This window comes from Prenolepis imparis, unplaced genomic scaffold (assembly GCF_030444845.1).
Source record: "Prenolepis imparis isolate NDT839.2.m4 unplaced genomic scaffold, iyPreImpa1.0 SCAF_13, whole genome shotgun sequence".
In the NCBI taxonomy this organism is placed as follows: Eukaryota; Metazoa; Arthropoda; class Insecta; order Hymenoptera; family Formicidae; genus Prenolepis; species Prenolepis imparis.
In genome coordinates, this window is record NW_028141171.1 from 1,255,698 (window position 1) to 1,278,161 (window position 22,464).

Consider the following 22,464-nt stretch of genomic DNA (forward strand, 5'->3'; position numbering starts at 1 on the left):
AACCCCAACGAGCTAGTGGATCGGCTACGATTGCTCAACGCTTCAAAAAGAGCTGACCACAACGCTCACGACAACGAGATCTTATCAATCATCGAGGAACTTCGCGAAGTTGTTAACTCGGTGGTTAACGAACTGCCGGCGAGAAAAAATTTTCCCCGAAGACATGTCATAGTGCGAGGATACGATGATCTGTGGCAAGCTGACATCGTCGAGATGCGTCCATACTCCCGTTTCAACAGAGGTTGCCACTACATACTCACTGTCATTGATGTGTTGAGCAAGCCCGCGTGGGCTGTACCACTCAAGAGTAACGGTGGAAGCGAGACAGCTGACGCTATCACCGAGATAATTCGAGACAGCAAGAGATGCCCGAGAAACATACAAACCGATAAGGGGAAGGAATTTTATAACGCTGATGTGCAATGGCTTAAGCGAAAACATGACATTAATCACTATTTCACTTATTCGGTATTGAAGGCATCGGTCGTCGAGCGATTCAATCGCACGCTGAAGAGCGATATGTGGAAGATGTTTACGCTGAACGGAACTTACAAGTGGATCGACGCGTTACCGCGACTCGTAACGGATTACAACGCGCGCAAGCATCGAACGATCGGCATGCGACCCGTCGACGTTACCCCCGCGATCGCTGAAAGACTCTTGGCTACCGTGTATAACCGCGTAAATATCGCGGGTCCGACAAGGTTCAAAGTAGGCGACTCGGTACGCGTTAGCAAGTACAAAACACTCTTCGAGAAGGGTTACACGCCAAATTGGACAACCGAAGTGTTTAAGATTGTTAAAGTGCAGCATACTAATCCTGTAAGCTATCTACTCGAGGATTATCGCAAAATATCTGCCGCTGGAGCGTTCTACGAGTACGAGTTGCATCGCGCGAATTATCCGGACGTGTATCTCGTGGAGAAAGTATTGCGCAGAAGAGGTGACAAGGTTTACGTAAAATGGCTGGAATTTGACAATTCGCACAACTCTTGGATACATAAAGACAATGTTATTTAATTCATACAGATTGTATTTATTTTTTAATTTTAAGAAAAAATATACAATGTGTACAACGTATAAAAAATATATGAAATACACATAAAATATTTGAAATATGAAAATATACATAATTATGAAAATATATAAAATCTTTATTAATACACCCTTTCCAATAATCGTTACAATATATGAAATATGAAATACATACATACATATGCACAAAAATCTTTATTAATATTTTAATAGTATAATATGTTACATTACATAATATTATATTTTACACACACACACACACACATTATATTCATTATATTCATTATATTACATTATATTACATTTTTTAAAGGTATCCGGTAATGTCCCCATGGTAATGTGTCGGTTGAATCAGGTATGACATACCACTTGTCATCGTACGGACTCAGAGCAATTTTCGTTTCGCTGACAGTATACACTTCGTGCAATTTTGATCTTATACAAGACTGCTGTCGCGTCATTTCAATCTCATCATTCAGGCACCGCGTATAATCATCAAATGTTATCAATCTCGCGACAACGTTACTCTTGACACCTTTTACTTTTTTTGTATCCTTCTTACCACCCACTCGCAAAGCGTACATTTTTGCTCTGAGCCCTACAAATTTGGTCGTTATCACGCCGTTATTTTCATCTTTCATTAGACCCGGTACCTTTTTATTCACAAGCGGTATACCGTATGCATTGTCCGCAGCGTAATCACTCGTATCGAATCTGGCGATATCGCGTTTCATATTTTCATACACGTCTTCGCATTCAATATGATATGTTAAACTGTCGGTGTCGGTGTACATTACCCGGCATCTGTCATGATAGAGCGGTAACATATACTCATGATGAAATTCGAACAAACACGTTTTAGAGATGTCGAGTATACACATGCCGACATATATTGGTTTGTAAAATTTTACCTCGAGTTTATGTAATTCTATGGCAATTAAGTTTTCTGAAAAGATATTTCTACTGTGGAAATTTGGTTTCGCAATCATTGCCTCTGCACCGTATTGTCAGTCCCACTTTGTCAATAATTTTACATAGACACGACTACGCACATTTTCCATCGTTTTGCCAAATACCGCATTATTCATTAATTTGTATAAATTTTTTTCAAAATCATTTTTTGCTTGAGTTCTAAATTCTGTATTAAGTTCGATGTAATCGCGGAGCCATGCGGATTAAACGAATTGTAATATGCAATGTATCTTTACGATAAGAAGGCCGTGACGCATACACTGCTGCAGGTTGCGGTAGTGTATCACGTAACGCTCCTTAACGTATAGCGTTGCGAGAAGCTTATCTTCCCGCTTACCGGGTGGCTTGTCGCGTATCGGGCAAAATGGCAGGTCAGTGTGCATGTCGTGAAGATGCTGCGGATATTCTAAATCTACTTCGAGGATATAGCCTATAGGCGAATCGAACGTGATAGATGATATGTCAAAATTAGATACATCGTCGACCCATCGAAAATCTGCATAAAGCAATGGTTGACACATTGCCCATCCGTACAAATTATTTACATAAAAATACATAAGATACGATGATGGTTTCGATGGATCGTACAATTGCATGTACTTGTTATTAGCACGGGCGTATCTGTTGGAACATTGACTTAAACCGCCGCGTATACCTCGTTCGATAAACATGACCATGTCAATGTCTGTAAGCAATTCGAATGTAATATTTGTATACTTTAACATTGCGTCCCATGTATACCCGGGAAGAGTATAATAATACGCGGGATCGAAACTATAACTTTTAATACAACTAACGCGGAAATTTTCAAAAATATCTGCTAATAACAATACATCAATTTTTAAATATAGATCGCTATATTCGCCTAGCGTTCGAAGGGAGAATCGGTTGCAGACGTTTTCGGCGTGCGCGTAATCGCTCTCGGATACTATATACCGGTCAAAGAACTGTAAATCGCGCGGCGGTAAATGCGTATCTTGCAGTTTGTTGACACAGTCAATGTATTCGTATAGAAAGACACCCTTCCGTGTTAAGAAATTAAAATTTTCTGTTGGTAAATTTTGAAATTCCGACTGTAAAACTTCGAGTTTATCTTTATCCAGAAAAGATGCCAATTTATCGAGACTTGTAGCGAGAAATTTATATGAATCGATAAAACGTAATTTGATATAATTTTTCCAATTTTCTTGTGTCAATTTAACAGTTTTTGTAAATGAAATATATTTTTCTTTCGTTATCGGAAGTAATTCGATTTTTCCTTCGAACGCTGCAGCTATATCCTTGATAATAAAATGCGCGTCGTAACCTGATAAATTATGAAAAACTACTGGAATACAAAATGATTCTTTATAATTTAGATTACAATTTGAGTGCGCGGGATCCCTGTATCGTCCGGTCAGATGACAATGATCGCGTACGCGTGTATTGTCTTGTACGAATGGTTTTTCACATATATGACAATGCGTTGCTCTATAAAATTTCTCCCACTCGTCTCGCGTTAATTTTGCCATGGGGACATTTGTCGTTAAAATAGTCTTTACACGTAACGCTAAATTTTTAAGTTCTTCGGCGAACCACGAAACGCAATCGGCGCTACGGCGAGAATTATAAGCGGATAACGAGTTGTCGTACGAACAATGTATATAATAAGTGACACTAAATACCTGGTAATGTTGATAATTTTTGGCTTCTTTAGTCTTTACCAAAACGCATTTCAAGTCGGCATACACTATGAATGGAAGCCGCTCTTTCCTGGTGTAACTGTTAAAAGATAACCACTTGTCCTTGTCGCTTGGTAACCGGATAGCGCAGTCATTTATCTTTCCGCAGTCTATCGTATGTGACTGTAACTTGTCCTCCGATTCGAAATAGTGCAAGCATCTGTAAAATAAAAATTACAATTTACGATTATTTTTATATAATTTTTTATATAATTTTATTGCAATAAATAAATATATACGCACCGATTGCAGATATACTTCTTTTGATCGTGTTTGCTCAATTGCGTGCTGACAAGCCGGGATAGGTTCTTGATCCACGCGAAATGTCCAACGCTGTTGCTGTTACTGTCTTGTATGTACAGCAAGTTGACATGTTTGTCTTTCTTTTGCTCCGAAAGACGTATCAGAACGATGCAGTTCTCAATACTATATACATTGATCGAGATGTCATTTTCCAGTTCAAATTTTTTAATTTCCCGAGTAGAAATTCATCCAGTTTCTAGCCAATAACTGGCCAGGAATTCTGGTTACTAGCTAGTTTTTGGCCAGTCAAACTGGCCAGAAACTGACAGGTTTGGGCGACGCTTGGTTCGCCAATAACTAGATAGTAAAACTAGTCAGTTTCTGATAATTTTTTGGATAGTTTTTTATGAGTTTCTGTCCATTTTCTCAGCAATCTTTGACTATTTTATAAGCAATTTTTTATCAGTTTGTAATCAGTTTTTAACTAATTATAACTAGTTATATTATCGTTTTCTAGATAGTTTCTAACTAATTCTAAGTAATAATTTATATTAAAATTTTATAATTTTTAATCTTTTTATTTTATTTTTTCATAATTTTTACTTTTTATACATTTAAAAACAATATTTCATACATATATATTATATAATACAATATTTAATATATATGTATATGTAATACAATATTAAATACATATTTGATTGCAATTAATATTAAAATAATTAAATAATTAAATTATAAATTATATTATTAATTATATATTATTATATTATTATTATTGAATTATAAATTAAATCTATATATATAAAAGACACCACTCAGCATCATCGGAACCATAATGCGTACAAACTTGAAATTTGGTAGTTAGGTCCCCCTTGGGTGTTAGGTGCTTGCTAAGAAAGGATTTTTGACAATTCAATGTCTAACCGCGAAAATCGCGAAAAAACCGCGAAAATTGAATACATTATTTCTCCTAAACCAAAATACCTACGTACGCGATATTCCACATGTATGTGCCTCTTGGGTGTAGGGTTATCAAGTAAGTAAGGATTTTTGACAATTCAATGTCTAACCGCGAAAATCGCGAAAAAACCGCGAAAATTGAAAACATTATTTCTCCTAAACCAAAGCACCTACGTACGCGAAATTCGGCATGTATGTGCCTCATGGGTGTTAGATTATCATGTAGGTAAAGACTTTTTAAAAAACCGCGAAAAATCCGCAAATTTCAATTATATGTAAAAAAATTGATTTTTTCTTTCAGTCAAGTATCTCCGGTTTGAGTTGAAAAAATAACTTTTTTTTAAATAACTCTTCCTCCTCACTTTTATTTTATCTAATTTGGATCTTTGGAAGACATCTCACTAGCATTTATTTTTGGTTTGGATCTTTACTTTTTTGTTGTTCTCTTTGGTTTTAAAGATAAAGAACCCTCTATTTTTTTATTTTCCCTTTTAGTTACACTTGGTGAAAGAGAAATTTGACCTAATATGGAGGTGGAAACTATTTTAATCGATGAAATGCAGGTTCCTCACCAAGTGGTCAATATCCGTGGTGACGGCGCGTGCCTATTCTCATCCATATTCTACCTCGTGCACGGCGATGTGTCAATGGCTGCTCAAATTCGGGCTGATATTGTGCGTCACGTGTCCAACAATTGGCAAAGGTTTAAACCATTCACCGAGACACGGTCTGGGATACCCTACACCGTTAAACGTCGGTACCTTGGCGATATGTCTAAACGTACCACCTATGGAACCCTCTGCGAACTCAAGGCGGCGGGAGAGACATTCCCTTACAAGTTCCAGGTATTCCAAGATGGCATCCACCTTGCCAATTTCGGGGAAGGCACTGGAGGGAACAAAAAGATTAAGGTTCGTGGGTGACTTTAGAGCGGGGCACTATGATGTTGTTATTCCATTGGCTGATTCAACAAATTCTAATAATTCACAACAAATGCCAACCACCAGTGAGCCACTGGAATGTGAACAAAGCCCATCCAGTTTTGTTCCCCAGTCGCAACCGATCCTGTCTATTAATTCCCTAAGTTCAGACGAATCTTTTGTTGCTCCCATTGTACCAGCTAACGATAGAAGAGGGATAAAACGCAGGAAAAGATTCACTGGCGCGATTAGGAAGAGACAAGTTCGGGAATATGCTGCAAGATATTTACAAAAGAAGCTATTACCGTGGACTGAAAAGAATTTATCTGGTTTTCGATATGATCCCCTCATTGATTATGCCAAAGACAAGATCGTTGACCTCGAACCTCGAACGCTCTGTACCTGGTGCCGTGCCCTGAAATGGAAGGAGGAGAGTCCCGGCATGTGCTGCAGTAGCGACAAAGTCCACCTCCCCACCGTTGAGCCGTATCCTGAACCTCTGCACAGTCTCCTCACCCACCAGCACCCTCTGGCCGAGCACTTCCTTTCTGCTATCCGGAAGTACAACGGGTGCTTCCAAATGACTTCTTTTGGAGCCAAAGAAGTGAAGGAGGGCAACTTTATGCCAACTTTCAAGTTGCAGGGGCGGGTATACCACAGGATCGGGAGCTTCATGCCGGAACCTCAGCCGCAGCCTTTATTTCTACAGATATATTTTGTTGTTGATGATGACAGCGAGAGAGACATCCGTTGTGGCATCTACCCATGTGTTAAGCCTGAACTGGTAGGCCAACTGCAGAAGTTGCTGCATGATCACAAGTATATTCTGGACTTTAAGGCTGCTGTTGAATCTGTTCCTAAGGACCAGAAGGAGTTCCAAGTGGTGATCAATGCCGATAGGAAGCCTTCTGGAGAGCACCGAGGCCACTTTAATGCCCCCACCACGAAAGAAGTTGCAATACTTATCGTTGGTCAGGCTTTTGAGAGGAGGGATATTGTGCTCCACAGCAGAGACAGATTGGTACGAATTTGCGAGACGCACCGTGCATATGACGCTCTCCAGTACTCTCTGATGTTTTGCCGTGGAGAAGATGGTTATTACATCAACATCCCTCAGCGCGACCCTAAGACCAAGAAGCCTCTCAAAAAAACCGTGTCTGCTGCCGATTTTTACAGCTACAGCATAATGGAGCGTGATGGGGAGGAATCGTATCTATTGCTGTTTCGCAACCTTCTTAACCAATATCTGATTGATATGTATGCAAAAATTTAAACTGAAAGGCTCAACTGGATTCGTTACAACCAGAACAAGTTGAGAAGTGAAGAGTATGTGCACCTGAAGGAAGCCATTTCAAAGGCCGACGGCCAGTTGTCGGAGCTTGGCAAGATGGTTGTGTTGCCGTCGACTTTCACAGGAGGACCCCGCTACATGCATGAGCGAACTCAAGATGCTATGACTTATGTGCGCCATTTCGGACGGCCGGATCTTTTTATAACATTTACGTGCAATGACCAGAAATGATCTGAAATGGCCAGAAATCGTTGAGCTCTTGAAACAACGCCAAAAAACTCAAGATAGGCATGACATAATAGCGCGGGTTTTCCATTTAAAAGTCAAGCAAATGATAAAGCTTCTCACTGTGGGATGCGTGTTTGGCTCTACCATGTGTCACATGTATTCTGTGGAATGGCAGAAACGAGGATTCCCCCACGTTCACATTCTCCTGTGGTTGAAAGACAAGATAAGGCCTGAATCCATTGACAAGGTGATCAGTGCTGAGATACCTGATCTCGATCTCGATCCGGCCCTCCATCAGATTGTCAAGACGACCATGATTCACGGCCCATGTGGACTTCTCAACAAGAACTGACACTGCATGGTGGAAGGAGTCTGCACTAAGAAATATCCGCGGCCCCTTTTAAAGGAAACTCAAACCGGGGAGGATAGCTATCCTCAGTACCGCAGGCGGTCCCCTGCAGACGGCGGGGTCACTGTCAACATCAACGGTGTCGATCTTAATAATCGCTGGGTGGTGCCTTACAATCCCGTCCTGTCTCGCACCTTCTCGGCCCATATTAATGTTGAGTACTGTAACTCGGTGAAATCAATAAAATACATCTGCAAGTACGTCAACAAAGGGTCTGACCAGACAGCTTTCACCATCGAAGAGTTGGACGAAGTGATGAGGTATGAGACAGGACGCTACATTAGTAGCAGCTCTGAGGCAGTCTGGCGCATTCTGTGCTTACCGATCCGCGAAAGGTTTCCTTCTATCATGCACCTTGCTGTACACCTTGAGAATGGCCAGAGAGTGTATTTCACAGAAGAGAATGTCATTGCAAGTATCAGCAACCCTCCGAAAACTACACTTATGGCTTTTTCGACCTGTGCAAAGTCGATGCCTTTGTAAGAACACTATTGTATTGCGAAGTTGCATCGTACTACGTTTGGAAAGGCAACAAGTTCTGCAGCAGGAAACAAGGGAAGGCCGTGCCAGAGTATTCAGGTGTGAAGAAAAACCAAGTTCTGGGCAGAGTGTACACCGTTCATCCCGGCAACGCTGAGTGCTACTACCTACGCCTCCTCTTGCACGAAGTTCGTGGCCCTGTATCATTTACTGCCCTTAAGAATGTGGCAGGGGTAGTCCACCCAACATTTCAGGCGGCTTGTAGAGCACTTGGCTTGCTGGAGGACGATGCTTGCTGGGACCGTACTTTGGAAGAAGCTTCCCTCTCTGACTCTCCTCAGAAGATTCGCGAGCTGTTCGCTATCATGCTGGTATTCTGCCAAGTTGGAGACCCCGTACGACTGTGGGAAAATCACAGAAACAGTCTCGCGGAAGATGTGAGGAGGCAAACAGAGAGAGAGAGAGAGAGCGCGGTGATGCCCAGCTGGTCATGGACGTTATATACAACCAGTGCCTGGTCCTCCTTGAAGATATAGTCATAGCCACGTCTGGTCAACCCCTCCAACATTTTGGACTACCATCGCCATCGAGAGAGCAACGAGCCGTCATTGTCAACCGTGTATACCTCAGGGAGCTGTCTTACGACACTGTTCAGCTGTCCGAAGCAGTTGCTGTTAATGTTCCAAGACTAAATGAAGAACAGAGGAAAGCCTACGATGAGATCATGTACAGCACTACTTCAGACTCTGGGCGGCTGTTCTTCCTTGACGCTCCTGGTGGCACCGGCAAAACATTTCTAATCAATCTGTTGCTGGCCACAGTAAAGGGCGGAAACAACATTGCCATCGCAGTCGCTTCTTCAGGTATTGCAGCTACCTTGCTTGATGGAGGCAAGACAGCTCACTCTGCCTTCAAGTTGCCTCTCAACCTAAATCACTTTGAGTCTCCAATTTGTAACATTTCTAAGCAAAGTGACATGGCTCAGATGCTTCGAGAAACCAAACTTATCGTGTGGGACGAGTGCACTATGGCCCACAAGTTGAGGCTCTAGACAGGACATTGCAAGACATCAGGAACCGAAACCGTCTAATGGGTGGAGTGACGGTGCTGCTGGCTGGTGACTTCAGACAGACCTTATCTGTGGTACCGCGGGGGACACGTGCAGATGAGGTAAAGGCCTGTCTTAAGTCATCGTTCTTATGGCCTAAAGTTAAAGTCCTATCCTTGACAGTCAATATGCGTGTCCACCTTCAAGGCGACTTGAGGGCAGAGGAATTTTCCAACTTACTTCTCGAAATTGGTGATGGCAGGCTGTCGGAGGAGGAGGGAAGAATAAACATTCCTGGCAACCTTTGCGATGTTGTGGGAGATCTGAAGAGCTTAACTGACAGAATATACCCCAACATTTGTCACCATGGAGGTGATTGCGCTTCTTGGCTAAGAGAGAGAGAGCTATTCTCACTCCTACAAATGACTCGGCCAATAATAGCAACAACAACCTATTGGAGAAGCTGCCAACTGAGCATATGAAGTATGAGTCAGTGGACTCTGTGGTGGAGGTCGAGGATGCTATACACTATCCTGTGGAGTTTTTACATACCCTTGACCCGCCAGGAGTACCACCTCATGTCCTCTACCTCAAGGTTGGCGCTCCAATATTGCGCAACCTTAATCCTCCAAAGCTGTGCAATGGAACCAGGCTGCAGGTGAAGGCTCTGTTCAGGCACGTCATTGAAGCCATAATATTCACAGGCGTCGGCCAGGGAGAAACCGTTTTCATCCCCCGCATTTTTCTCATCCCGTCAAACTACCACTTTCAGTTCAAACGTCTGCAGTTCCCTGTTAAGATCTGCTATGCCATGACTATCAACAAGGCACAGGGGCAGAGTTTGAAAGTGGATCTGAGGAATGACTGTTTCTCGCATGGCCAATTGTACGTGGCGTGCTCCAGAGTCAGCTCTCCTGACAGCTTGGTCATCTTTCAGCCTGAGAGCAAAACCAGGAATGTGGTTTACAGGGAGGTCCTACGCAATTAACCAGAGGGGAAAAATCTAACAGTCGACGGTTAAGGAAGTCAGTTGTCTGGATACGTACATCTAAATGCCAGGGGTGGTGATGGGAACAAAGGGCTTCGGCCCAACTATCTAACCGTTGCTAGACCTACAACACATTATTATTATCTTTATTAATTCAGAACAATAATTGTTTACGTTTCAACTATACTCAATCATATTAACTCATTTGCTGCACTTCAAATTTCTAAAAACGAAAACTTTCATATTTTAAAATACTTAAACTTCTCAAATAACCTATTCTATTTTTTAATACAACAAATGTTATATATTCCGAAGTTCTATAATAACACTTTTCAATAAATCCAAATTCTACGCATATGGTACGCGGGCGAAGCCGCGACGGGGGAATGCTAGTTAACTATATAATTACCTATTTTTTTTCTATTAAACTAACTGTTATTATAATGAAGAAAATAATCAAATTATAAATTATATTATTACATACATACATACATACATACATACATACATACATATCTTTATTCGTCCCCTTGGGGATTGAAGACGCTTTTTTCTGAGGAGCGTTCCTAAACCTCTTACAATCTTCTTTTCCTTTCTACCATATCCTACATATACAAATATACTATTACAGTAACATATATACAAATTCTTCAACCACCATCCGCCCCTTTCTCCTCTCCTCCATGACTCCTTGTATCTTTCCACCTTTTCCACCATCTTCACCATCTTCTAAGCTCCTCTATTCCGGTTCCTTTTCCTTCCTTCATCGTCCTTTAATCAACAATCGCTGCCCCTTTCTCCTCTCCTCCATGACTCCTTGTATCTTTCCAACTGTTTCCACCATCTCCACAAATTTTCTAAGTTCCTCTATTCCGGTTCCTCTCCCCTGCTTCCAACAACTTTCTCCCTTCCTCCTTCCTCCATTCCTCCTTCTTAGTCCTTCTTACTCCTTTTTCCTGTCTCCTTTTTCCTCCTTCCTCCTTCCTCCTTTCCTCTCCCTGTCTCATCCTGCTTTCCTCCTCTCTCACAGACTCCGTATTTCCTTTCTCCCACCAGTTCCAAGCAGGCATATGGGGTGATTGGTTCGAACTGGATTCGAACCCGGGACCCACCGCATGTCAGCCAAATACTGAACATGCGGGGCCACTTTTCACCCCCAAATTATATTATTAATTATTATATTATTATTATTAAATTATAAATTAAATTAACTATAATTAACTATTATTTAACTATAATTAACTATTATTTTATATGTATATGTAATACAATATTAAATACATTATTTGATTGCAATTAATATTATTTGGCATGTAATAATGCTGAAGCATAAAATTCCTTGATTTCTTTGTCATTTTTGTTATTAATTATTGAAATTACAACAATTTTCTTATAAATGTCACACATACTACAAGAAATTAATGTGGAAGACACTTTTGGTGCTAATTTCCATTCATGTAAATTATTTGAATTAGTGGATATGTGTGTATACATAGGTCTTGTTTTCTGCCAAACATATCCTTTAATTTCGTAAGCATCGTCATCATTTTGTAATGAATTATTACATATAATGTCCGTTATTTGTATTATTAAATCATTTTATAATAATATAATATTATTAGGTTTTTTTGTGCTTAATTAAAATCCTTTATAATTTACTTTAAATATTATTGGCTTATTATTCAAACTATTTTTCTGTTTCAAAATTGAGATTTGATTAAAATTTGGACATGGTTTTGGAATATTATTATCAATTTCATAAAGATGTCGACATACTTTTGATAAAGGATGATTACCTGTTCGGATCATTTTTCTTATTTTACCTAATATATTTTCGTAAAGAAAAGCTGATATTTTATCTAATGTGCAATAAAAAAATTCTACATCATCAACAACATGAATTAAATTATGTACATTAATGCTAAGAGAGGTATTACCATAAAGAAGTGACATTATGTCAAAAAAAACTGTCTAAATATTTTCGAGCTTCATTAATAAATATATTAATAAAATGTGAACTGCATAATATTCTAAAAGCAGGATGTAATAAGCAATAGTGTTTATATATTTGAATATTGAGAATTTTCTTGAATAATACGGGACCAATATATAATAAAATAAATCTTAATTCTGAAGCTTTTAATTGAGCGACTGGTTTACGAGGCTTGCGTTGGAATTCACACGGTGTCCATTGTTTTATACAATCAATTCTTTTATCTAATACGCGACGATAAGATGGTTTCAATTTTGTGTCTGTATTACCAAAATACCAAATATCTAAATATAACTTTTTCATTATTCCTAAACAAGCCAAATGCATATATTCAAGTGGAAATAAATTTATCATGTTTATTGGTGGGTCAATGTAATGGTGACTGTCCTGTATGATGACATGATTGACGTTGATTACGAAATGATATGTTTGTTCTTTTCTCGCCATATTTATCGCGTGGATATACTATCTTTTTCTTTTTTTTTTCCGGAAACACTAATACCATATATTTTGCATCGTTCACAAGCACCATATCCACCATGCTCTATAATTGATTTCAAAAATTTTCGTGCTGGTGTATCACAGATAAAACTGTGAATTTTTAAGTTAAATTTTTTTCCATTAATTATTAATTCTTTTGACAACAATACATTAATTTCTTGTATAAATTCTTTAAAAAATTCATTATTATTTGCAGGCTTGCTATTTCCATTATAAATTGCAATGCAGAACGGACTATACATATTAGATTCACAAATTACTTTGCACAAAATAGGCCAAAATTGTTTTGAACTAGAATTAAACAATGTCATTCCATCAACATTAAATTGTAAAAAGATATCTGACGAAGAATGAAAATCAGAAAGAAAATATTTAGAAAGCCATTTTTCTATCCCAAAATAAACAAATTCTCCGGCTGTTCTATCTATTCCGTTCATTAGTTGTACATTGTAAGAAGCCTGATTAGTATTTAAAAATGTCTTTGCACATTTGGGCAAATTAGGGTAACTATTACGACGTAAAATATTTAACAGTTCTTCTAAATTATTTTGATTTATATTACATTTTATAGCCCACTCACGTATATCGTTAATATCTTTTACTTTATAAAAATCTTCTTTTACTTTCTCCGCTTCATGGTATTTATCCGTAGGTGTCCGTGATATTTATTGTACGTGCATGTCATTGTTCGAATATCTAATATATACACTTCATTAAGTTCTTCATTTGCATTCGTATTTATATTGTCTTGTAAAATTTCTTCAGGTTGGGAAATGATGTTACAATTCTTACTTTGTATTAATTGATTTTTACTTTCTTCTCTATTTTTTATATCTATTGTATCATATTGTTTTTCACTATATTTTAAACGTTTATTCTGTACTAGAGAGAGAAAAGCAATATCATAATAAATTATAATGTACAAAAATATTTTAATTATAGTTTAGCATAACTTGTAAATAAAAAATTTATATTAATAATTATAATAAGTAATTACAATTAAAATTAATAATATTATAAATATATAGCTCTGATAATAAATAAGGTAAGGGATAAAGGGCCAATTGAGAGCCAAGCGCGGTAATTGATACGCTAATGTGTTGTGGTTAATTAAAAGAAATTTATTTGTACGTTTCGGTCCTCAATTTTTGGACCATCTTCAGCATCTATGGAATGTACAACAAGTTTTACAAAGTAGATTATTACAAACAATAAAAAGTTGTCGTTTATACATCCGTGATTTTGATATAAAGAAAATTCTAACGAGTACAAGGGACTACCACCAATGTCCGCATCCTATTCCGGTAGTCGCCGAGAAGGAACCCAAACATTTGTCGAACGAGGCACATGTACCACGAGAAAGAAACTATGATCGAAATAACTCATATGATCGTTTATATATTAGTGTGTCAAAGTCGCGACAAAAAATACCAGTCATTATTCGTGTAAACATTGTGCGATAATATTTTAGCGAAGTCATTACAAAATAATACAATAGTTATGTTTGTTTTTTTCCAGGGAACATTTATTTAAAACGTCGGTAAAAAAATTGAAATTAAAACTATATTTTTATTAGATTCTCCACTATATTGAGATACGCATGGTGCAGGCTCTCCGTGTCACTTTGTAAATTAAGACTGTTAATTTGTCTTTTTATGAAGATCATTTCGGACACAAGACGTTTTCCATAGACACGCTCCTCATCCAATATTTCCACCCCATCCCAGGCGAACTCATGGTTTGTTAGCTTATGATCAGTAATCACTGAATGTTGATTAGTATTTCTAGTAATATGATTACGGTGTTCAATGATGCGAGTTTTTAATAATCTGTGCGTTTGTCCAACGATATATATGATGCATTGCAATCGTTGCACGAGATTTTATATACGACGTTGTTGCGCATTTCATTATGTACTCGATCCTTTAGCACATGTATGTATTTTGTCATTTTATTTAAGCCAGTATATGATAATTTAGCTTGTACACCACGAACCACAGCTCTAAATTGTTCAGAAAATGCTGGAACGTACGGTATATTGAAAATCCATAAAATAGGAAACCCATTAAGAATAATTGTTTCGTCGATTAACACTCCTATATATGAAATAGCCTCCTTTTTACATGATTTAATAAACCATTCCATACCAAAACCGAAGAGCCATCTAAATAACAGTTTCCATTTAGTTGAACAATTAAGGTACAAGACTATACCAAAAGAATTTAAATTAATCTCTTTAGACGTTGTTTCATTGTTTACCAATATCCCTATTAACCTGGCAATGGATAGCGTCAAAAAAAGATGGACATTCATAGAAAAAAATTGTAAGATACCTCGCGATGAATTCTTAAAAGCAATTAGTTTTGTGCTTAATTCGACATTTTTCAAATTTGAAGACGTGACTTATAGACAAACATTCGGCACACCTATGGGCTCGCCACTTTCTCCGATCATTGCGGACATTACATTACAAGACTTGGAGATGAGGGCTGTCGAGACTTTGCCAATCACACTGCCTTTCTATTATAGATACGTAGATGACATTGTGTTGGCCGCATCACCCTCCATGTTTGACACTATTCTTCAAGTTTTTAATTCTTTTCACACTAGATTACAGTTTACTATGGAGGACGGATAACAGAATACATTTTCTCGATATTACCATCATTTTAGAGAATAACAACATCATTTTCGACTGGTATCAGAAACCAACATACTCAGGCAGATATTTAAATTTCGAGTCTCGACACCCTCTCTGTCACAAAAAAGGCACTGTCATTAGCCTCATAGACAGAGCCTTCCGTCTTTCTCATCCGGTTTTCCACCAAAAAAACCTCGAACTCGTGGTCAGTACGTTATTAAATAATGGATATCCCGTGTCCGCTATATTCTCAACACTATCAGAACGCATCAAAACACTCATATTTCGTAGCAATAAGGACGAATACATTGACCAATAAAAATAGCACACAAACAAATTTCTTTTTCAATATACCGTACGTTCCAGCATTTTCTGAACAATTTAGACCTGTGGTTCGTGATGTACAAGCTAAATTATCATATACTGGCTTAAATAAAATGACAAAATACATACATGTGCTAAAGGATCGAGTACATAATGAAATGCGCAACAACGTCGTATATAAAATCTCGTGCAACGATTGCAATGCATCATATGTTGGACAAACGCGCAGATTATTGAAAACTCGCATCATTGAACACCGTAATCATATTACTAGAAATACTAATCAACATTCAGTGATTACTGATCATAGGCTAACAAACCATGAGTTCGCCTGGGATGGGGTGGAAATATTGGATGAGGAGCGTGTCTATGGAAAACGTCTTGTGTCTGAAATGTGATCTTCATAAAAAGACAAATTAACAGTCTTCATTTACAAAGTGACACGGAGAGCCTGCACCATGCGTATCTCAATATAGTGGAGAATCTAATAAAAATATAGTTTTAATTTCAATTTTTTTTACCGACGTTTTAAATAAATGTTCTCTGGAAAAAAACAAACATAACTATTGTATTATTTTGTAATGACTTCGCTAAAATATTATCGCACAATGTTTACACGAATAATGACTGGTATTTTTTGTCGCGACTTTGACACACTAATATATAAACGACCATATGAGTTATTTCGATCATAGTTTCTTTCTCGTGGTACATGTGCCTCGTTCGACAAATGTTTGGGTTCCTTCTCGGCGACTACCGGAATAGGATGCGGACATTGGTCGTGGTAGTCCCTTGTACTCGTTAGAATTTTCTTTATATCAAAATCACGTATGTATAAACGACAACTTTTTATTGTTTGTAATAATCTACTTTGTAAAACTTGTTGTACATTCCATAGATGCTGAAGATGGTCCAAAAATTGAGGACCGAAACGTACAAATAAATTTCTTTTAATTAACCACAACACATTAGCGTATCAATTACCGCGCTTGGCTCTCAGTTGGCCCTTTATCCCTTACCTTAAAATTAATAAATTAATTTTTAAATTAATTTAAATTAATTTAAGTAATTTAATTAATTAACTTTTTTTAAATTAACTTTATATGTATACATATATATTATTAATATTATTATTAATTTATATTATTTTTAATTTATACAAATTAAAAATTAAATGTTAGAATATGCTTACATGTACTGTATAAGGTATGTATATCTTTTCTGACAGCTGCTTTTATATATTTATATTTTTTTTTTCGTTCTCTTGCTGCTAATAAACGCTTATCCATTTTTGAAGGGTTTTTTTTTCGTTTATTTTGATTATTTTTTTCTTAAATTATTTAATAATTTCTTCTTTAATTATTTTTTTAGATATATATTCCTCGACGTACTCAAATTTTTGTTGATTAAGATACTAATCGATTTTTTAACCTGAAAATAAATAATATGCAACAAATATAATAATATGCAATAATAATAATATTGTTACGTCCCTGAGTTTTCGTCTGTTTGTCATCTTTGAATATTGCCGGGAGATCGTCGTGAGGGAAATTGATTACTGACAACCGGCGAGCAGCTGTTTTTCGGCGCCATGACGAGTTGGTCTAGAGCTGTCATCTCGTTCGGACGCTTCTTCGACCATCGGATAATTTACATGCACATATTATTATATTTCTTCGTTTTGCTGTATTGGCTTGTTGTATTAAAAGTTATCTCTTCATTTCGCGAGTTTCTTCATTACGGGCGCGAATGAGAGTGTGCTTGTGAGATTGCCGACGGACGTAACATTTTGGGGGCTCAGCCGGGATCTGAAGAAAAGGAGAAAAGAAAAAGGAATCATGACAACCCAGCATTCGCCGAGAATGACACGGTCGCAGGCTCCGCTCCGAGCGACGGCAAACGGGGAGACATCGACAGAAGGAGACGCGCTGCAAACGGCATTGCGGGAGATCCAGCAAATGCGAGAAGAGCGGCTGCAACAAAAAGCGAGGTATAAGGCTCTATTGCAACAGCGCGAAGAAGATTTGCGGCTGGAGGGAAGATTTGCACAACAGCAACAGCTAAGTCCTTCTAGAAATAGAGCGTGCGGGGATTCGGGTTCGCAAATTCTTAATGAGAGAGAGAAAGTGATACGCGAGCAGCATTAGGATACAAATTAAAACCGGATACATATGACGGAACGGTCTCGTTGCGAGAATTCTTTTCTCAGTTTAATTTGATTGCGCGAGCAAATAATTGGAATGAGGGGACTAAGACTGTCGCGCTAGCATCGTGTTTAAGGGGAAAGGCGCGTTCCGTATTAGAAACGGTAGAAGACGTATCAAATCTGGAATTTTACGAATTAAAATCTAAGTTAGAATTGCGTTTCGGGGAAGGACATTTATCCCAAAATTATTATGTGCAATTTACAAATCGGAGACAAAAATATGGGGAAGATTTAGCTGCATTAGGTTCTGAATTAGAGAGACTAGTTCGACGTGCGTATCCGGAATGTCCGCACGAGATTAGGGATAAGATCGCTTGTGCGCAATTCATTTCGGCAATATATGACCATTTCCTCAAGCGGACTTTGCAACTTGAAAATATAACTTCTCTGAATTTGGCAATAGAGAGAACAAAAGCGATAAAAATAATTCAAGGGGAGAGCTTTGAGAGAAAAAAAGATAATTTTAATAAAATTTAAAAAAAATGAAAAGAAAAGCGCACAAGACGATAAGATAGAGGAAGGGAATGAAAAAGAAAATCCGTTTAAGAAGTATAGGCATGGCGACAAATTTGGCGCCGGCCGAAAAGAATGCTGGACATTGAATTGTGGGAAAACCGGACATTTCCGGTTTGAATGTCCCAAGGAAAAGGGAAACTCGGCTTAGCCGAGCTTATCGGGAAAAGTTCGGCTTATAAAAAGAATTTCCCGGAAATTATTTTAAATTTAAATAGAATTAAAAATTTTAATTGTTTTGTTTACAAAGGGAAAATTAATAATAAGGAGTGTTCTTTCAAGGTTGATACGGGTTCTGATGTCTCTATAGTAAATAGTAAATTTGTTAGGGAAGAAAATAAAGAGATTTGTAAAAATTCTATAAATTTAAGATATCCCACAGGGGAAAAGGTTCCAATAAAATTTCAGACAAAAGTCCAAGTCGAATTAGGAAAATATTCTATTAAAGTACCGATGTTTGTAGCAGAAATAAATGACGAGTGTCTTCTGGGAGTAGATTTTCTAAAAAAAATAAATTTAGAAAATATTTTTGAGTCAGTTTTTGGAAGTTCGATAGTAGAAAAAGAGGTAGCTAGAGTTGAAGATTCTTTTTCTTTAACAGAATTCTTTAAAACGAATTCTCGAAATTTAAATGAAATAGAAAAAGAAAATTTTGTTGATTTTCTCAATGAATTTAAAGATGTATTTTCAGAGGAAATTGTTGCAGGAAATTGCAATATTGTTGAACATATTGTTAATACAAGACTCTCTCCCCATAAAACAGGTTCCTCGTAGGATTCCAATTCAGATGAGGGGGGAGGTAGAAAAGATTTTAGAAGAGATGAAAACTCAAGGAGTAATTGAGGAGTCACAGAGCCCTTGGGTTTCCCCTGCAGTGATGGTTAAAAAGAAGGATGGTTCAATAAGGTTCTGTGTAGATTATCGAAAATTGAATGTGGTGACTGTCAAAGATTCCTATCCCTTCCCCGGAATCGACGAAATTTTAGATCAACTGGCAGGTAACTCTTGGTTTTCTACGTTAGATCTCAAAAGCGGGTACTGGCAGATTAAAATTCGTCCGGAAGATAGAGAAAAAACGGCTTTTTCGATTGGTAAGGGACTTTGGCAATTTACAGTCATGCCCTTTGGTTTATGTAATGCCCCTGCAACATTTGAAAGACTCATGGAGAAAGTTTTACAAAATTTATTATCGAAAATTTGTCTTGTTTATTTGGATGGCGTGATAATCTTTGGAAAAAGCTTTACTGAAATGATTAATAATCTTAAAATGGTGTTTTCGCGATTACGAGAGGCAAATTAAAAAAAAAATTAAAAAAATGTGTTTTATTTAGTAGAAACGTGAAATATTTGGGACATGTAGTTTCCGCAAAGGGTTTTACGACAGATCCGGATAAAATTACCGTGGTTAAAGATTGGCCGGTACCTCATAAGGCCCGTATTCATAGTCCGTTCTTAAGCATGGACTTAAGAATTTCTTTATTAAGATCGCCTTATTTAAATAAGACGATCTTAAGACGTTGTGAATTCATAATCGTGAAATAAGATTGTCCATTTAAGAAAATGTAATGTTTTAACTATTAAGAATTTCTTAACCGAGTAAATACTTAAGATGATCTTATTTTATGTTCGGCCGTTTCCGGAATTTTTCTGATATAACAGCCAATCAGATAATAGTAGCGTCGGAGAGTCCGAGGAAACTCTTATGTTTTTGTATCCATGCCCGCATTAGTGTCATCGTGGTGTCCTACAAGAAGAAAAAAATATAAATAAATAATTTTATATTATATCAAAGATGTCTACAAGGAAACATTATACGGATGTAGAAAAAAGATTTTTTCTGCAAATTGTAAAAAAATTTGCTCATATCATTGAAAAGAAAAAAAGTGATATTACTACAATAAAGGATAAGGAAGAAGCCTGGAATAAAATATGTGAATTATACAATGCATCGTCATTAATTTCAGTAAAGGTACAGATTTTTATATTTTTAACAATTAAAACTGTTGTTTAAACGGCACTTTATAAATTTTTGAAAAAGTAATTTTAACATAGCATTATAGATTAAGTAAATATGTATAGGTTACTATTTATATATAAATTATTTTTTACTCTAGAAAACCCCCGGATTACATATTGATTACATATTTACATTCTTAAAAATTGCAAAAATCGAATCATTCACTGGCAAATTTTGCTAGCTTTACACTCATGTTAATAATATTATTTATTATACTTTATTATTGCAGCGAAACGTCCAACAATTAAAAAAATTTTGGAGTAATCTAAAGTCTACACAGAGAGATGCTATTACCAAGGAAAAACAGGCACGATTAGCAACAGGTGGTGGCCCAGAACCTACCCCGGCTGAAATTGATCCTGATATAGCGGAGATAACACCTCATTTAATGGCCACAGCGCCAGTTGTCTTCTCATCTAATATGTCCCTTGAAATGTTAAAAGGTTTTTATATAAAATATTTTTTTTAATATTATAAATGGGAAAAAATAAAACAAATTGAGAACAAATACTTATTTTTTCAGATCGGCAAGAGATAATTGTTGATGAAACGCTTACTCCAGAACAATTAATAGAGGAAATTAAAGATGACAATAATTTCATTAATGATAATGAAGAATTGGTAGATATTGACAAAGAAAATATTGAAAATATTTCTTCGGATTGTTATAGCCCTAAAAGCTATAACTATAATTATTAAAATCACATAATATAATTATTATTATTTTTGTATATATTACACAAAAATAAGTAAGACGCATGCTTGCAAAAGCGCTGAGGCAATAAGAATTTCGACAAGCATACGAAATCAGAAAAACGAGACTAACACTGAGTAAGCACTGCGCTTATTAAGAAATTACCAAAATCGCAAGCAAAGCGTTCCATTAAGCTCCTTCGCTTGCGACTGGTAACCCAATTATTAGATATATAAAGGACCCTAAGACAACTCTCGAGGTCCCAGTCAAGCTGTAGTAAAGCGCCGTTACATTAATAACAAACCACGACACGATTGTGAACAAGTGATCTACGCAACAACTGTGTAAGCATACTTTAATTTGCGTCATCCCAAGACGCTAATATACTTTGTACAACTATTTATATTAAATATATTGTGAAACCACAAACGGGAGTGGAATTCCCCCTGACGTTCCCGAGCTCCCGAGCTTCTAATTCGGTAACGATCCCTTAACTATCCTGTGCCTCACAAGGGCATAACATAATTTGGTGGCAGCGGTGGGATCCCGAAGGATCGTCTTGTGACAAAGGGTAACAAATATTTCCGAAAACCAGTTGACAAAATCAATCACGGGAACTGTCACAGTTAGTGATAAAACAGTGAACGTACGAAAAACCGAGAGCCATCGCCGTAAACACGACGACCAACACCGTGGGACCACAATTGACGAGACAGCACCGCCAAGCTGCAGACCGCCACAGCATCCACGGAACCTGGGACCACTACACTAGCCGCTGACACAAAATACATCGAAAATGCGAGCTGTACTATTGCTGTAAGTGCGAAACTAAATTCTTGTATACTAGACGGGGAAATAACCCCGCAAACGTAGCAAAAAATTTAAGCGAGACAACCTCATGTCGGCAAGACTCAGAAAACGCGTAACGTTCAGACCTCGGTTCTGGAGCAGGCCTGACCGCTCCCCGACTCAACCCCGCATCGTAGACCCCGCACCGGTAGTCGAACCGACAGACCGGAATATTCGTAGTAATTCGCGTTGGAATCTAGGCGCATACTATCCAAACCCCGACACCGAACAGACAGCAGAATACGTGCGACCACCTGACGCCGACAATACAAACGAGGAAGACCGACCCGCGAGCCGCGCATCTAGCAACGGAATTTCAGTAAGAAGAAATTATTCGCCGGTATCCGTGGACGGTAGTATTATAAGCGCGTGCCACGAAAACGAAATGATACGAAACTCACGCCCACGACCGGTCCCCACTGAAGACA

The 22,464-nt window shown here is 37.6% G+C and overlaps 4 protein-coding genes and 1 pseudogene across 4 annotated transcripts; 4 read left to right on the forward strand and 1 right to left on the reverse strand.

Moving 5' to 3' along the window:
• Positions 1-1,328: 1,328 nt before the first annotated feature.
• Positions 1,329-2,528, reverse strand: LOC145944772 (uncharacterized). Its single transcript, XM_083053324.1, has 2 exons — positions 2,345-2,528; positions 1,329-1,963 (listed from the first exon to the last, which is right to left on the reverse strand). Exons 1-2 carry the CDS (start codon positions 2,526-2,528, stop codon positions 1,329-1,331), a joined length of 819 nt encoding a protein of 272 aa, XP_082909450.1.
• A 5,203-nt stretch (positions 2,529-7,731) lies between these two features.
• Positions 7,732-9,313, forward strand: LOC145944773 (uncharacterized). The gene is made up of 3 exons (XM_083053325.1): positions 7,732-8,042; positions 8,180-8,699; positions 8,774-9,313. Exons 1-3 carry the CDS (start codon positions 7,732-7,734, stop codon positions 9,311-9,313), a joined length of 1,371 nt encoding a protein of 456 aa, XP_082909451.1.
• A 475-nt stretch (positions 9,314-9,788) lies between these two features.
• LOC145944774 (ATP-dependent DNA helicase PIF6-like) lies at positions 9,789-10,298 on the forward strand. Its single transcript, XM_083053326.1, has one exon. The coding sequence runs from the start codon at positions 9,789-9,791 to the stop codon at positions 10,296-10,298; it is 510 nt and encodes a 169-aa protein (XP_082909452.1).
• Positions 10,299-14,810: 4,512 nt separating this feature from the next.
• Positions 14,811-15,752, forward strand: LOC145944775 (uncharacterized; annotated as a pseudogene).
• A 4,516-nt stretch (positions 15,753-20,268) lies between these two features.
• LOC145944776 (uncharacterized) lies at positions 20,269-21,959 on the forward strand. Its single transcript, XM_083053327.1, has 4 exons — positions 20,269-20,445; positions 20,723-20,936; positions 21,017-21,114; positions 21,783-21,959. Exons 1-4 carry the CDS (start codon positions 20,269-20,271, stop codon positions 21,957-21,959), a joined length of 666 nt encoding a protein of 221 aa, XP_082909453.1.
• Positions 21,960-22,464: the final 505 nt, after the last annotated feature.

Coding starts and splice junctions, on each gene's coding strand:
- LOC145944772 (XM_083053324.1), bottom strand. CDS start 2,528: ATGTGTCAACCATTGCTTTATGCAGATTTTCGATGGGTCGACGATGTA. Junction 1,964..2,344: donor GATACGCGACAAGCCACCCG/GTAAGCGGGAAG, acceptor TAATTGCCATAG/AATTACATAAACTCGAGGTA.
- LOC145944773 (XM_083053325.1), top strand. CDS start 7,732: ATGGTGGAAGGAGTCTGCACTAAGAAATATCCGCGGCCCCTTTTAAAG. Junction 8,043..8,179: donor GAGTTGGACGAAGTGATGAG/GTATGAGACAGG, acceptor TGTATTTCACAG/AAGAGAATGTCATTGCAAGT. Junction 8,700..8,773: donor GAAACAGTCTCGCGGAAGAT/GTGAGGAGGCAA, acceptor ATATACAACCAG/TGCCTGGTCCTCCTTGAAGA.
- LOC145944774 (XM_083053326.1), top strand. CDS start 9,789: ATGAAGTATGAGTCAGTGGACTCTGTGGTGGAGGTCGAGGATGCTATA.
- LOC145944776 (XM_083053327.1), top strand. CDS start 20,269: ATGTCTACAAGGAAACATTATACGGATGTAGAAAAAAGATTTTTTCTG. Junction 20,446..20,722: donor CGTCATTAATTTCAGTAAAG/GTACAGATTTTT, acceptor TTATTATTGCAG/CGAAACGTCCAACAATTAAA. Junction 20,937..21,016: donor GTCCCTTGAAATGTTAAAAG/GTTTTTATATAA, acceptor TTATTTTTTCAG/ATCGGCAAGAGATAATTGTT.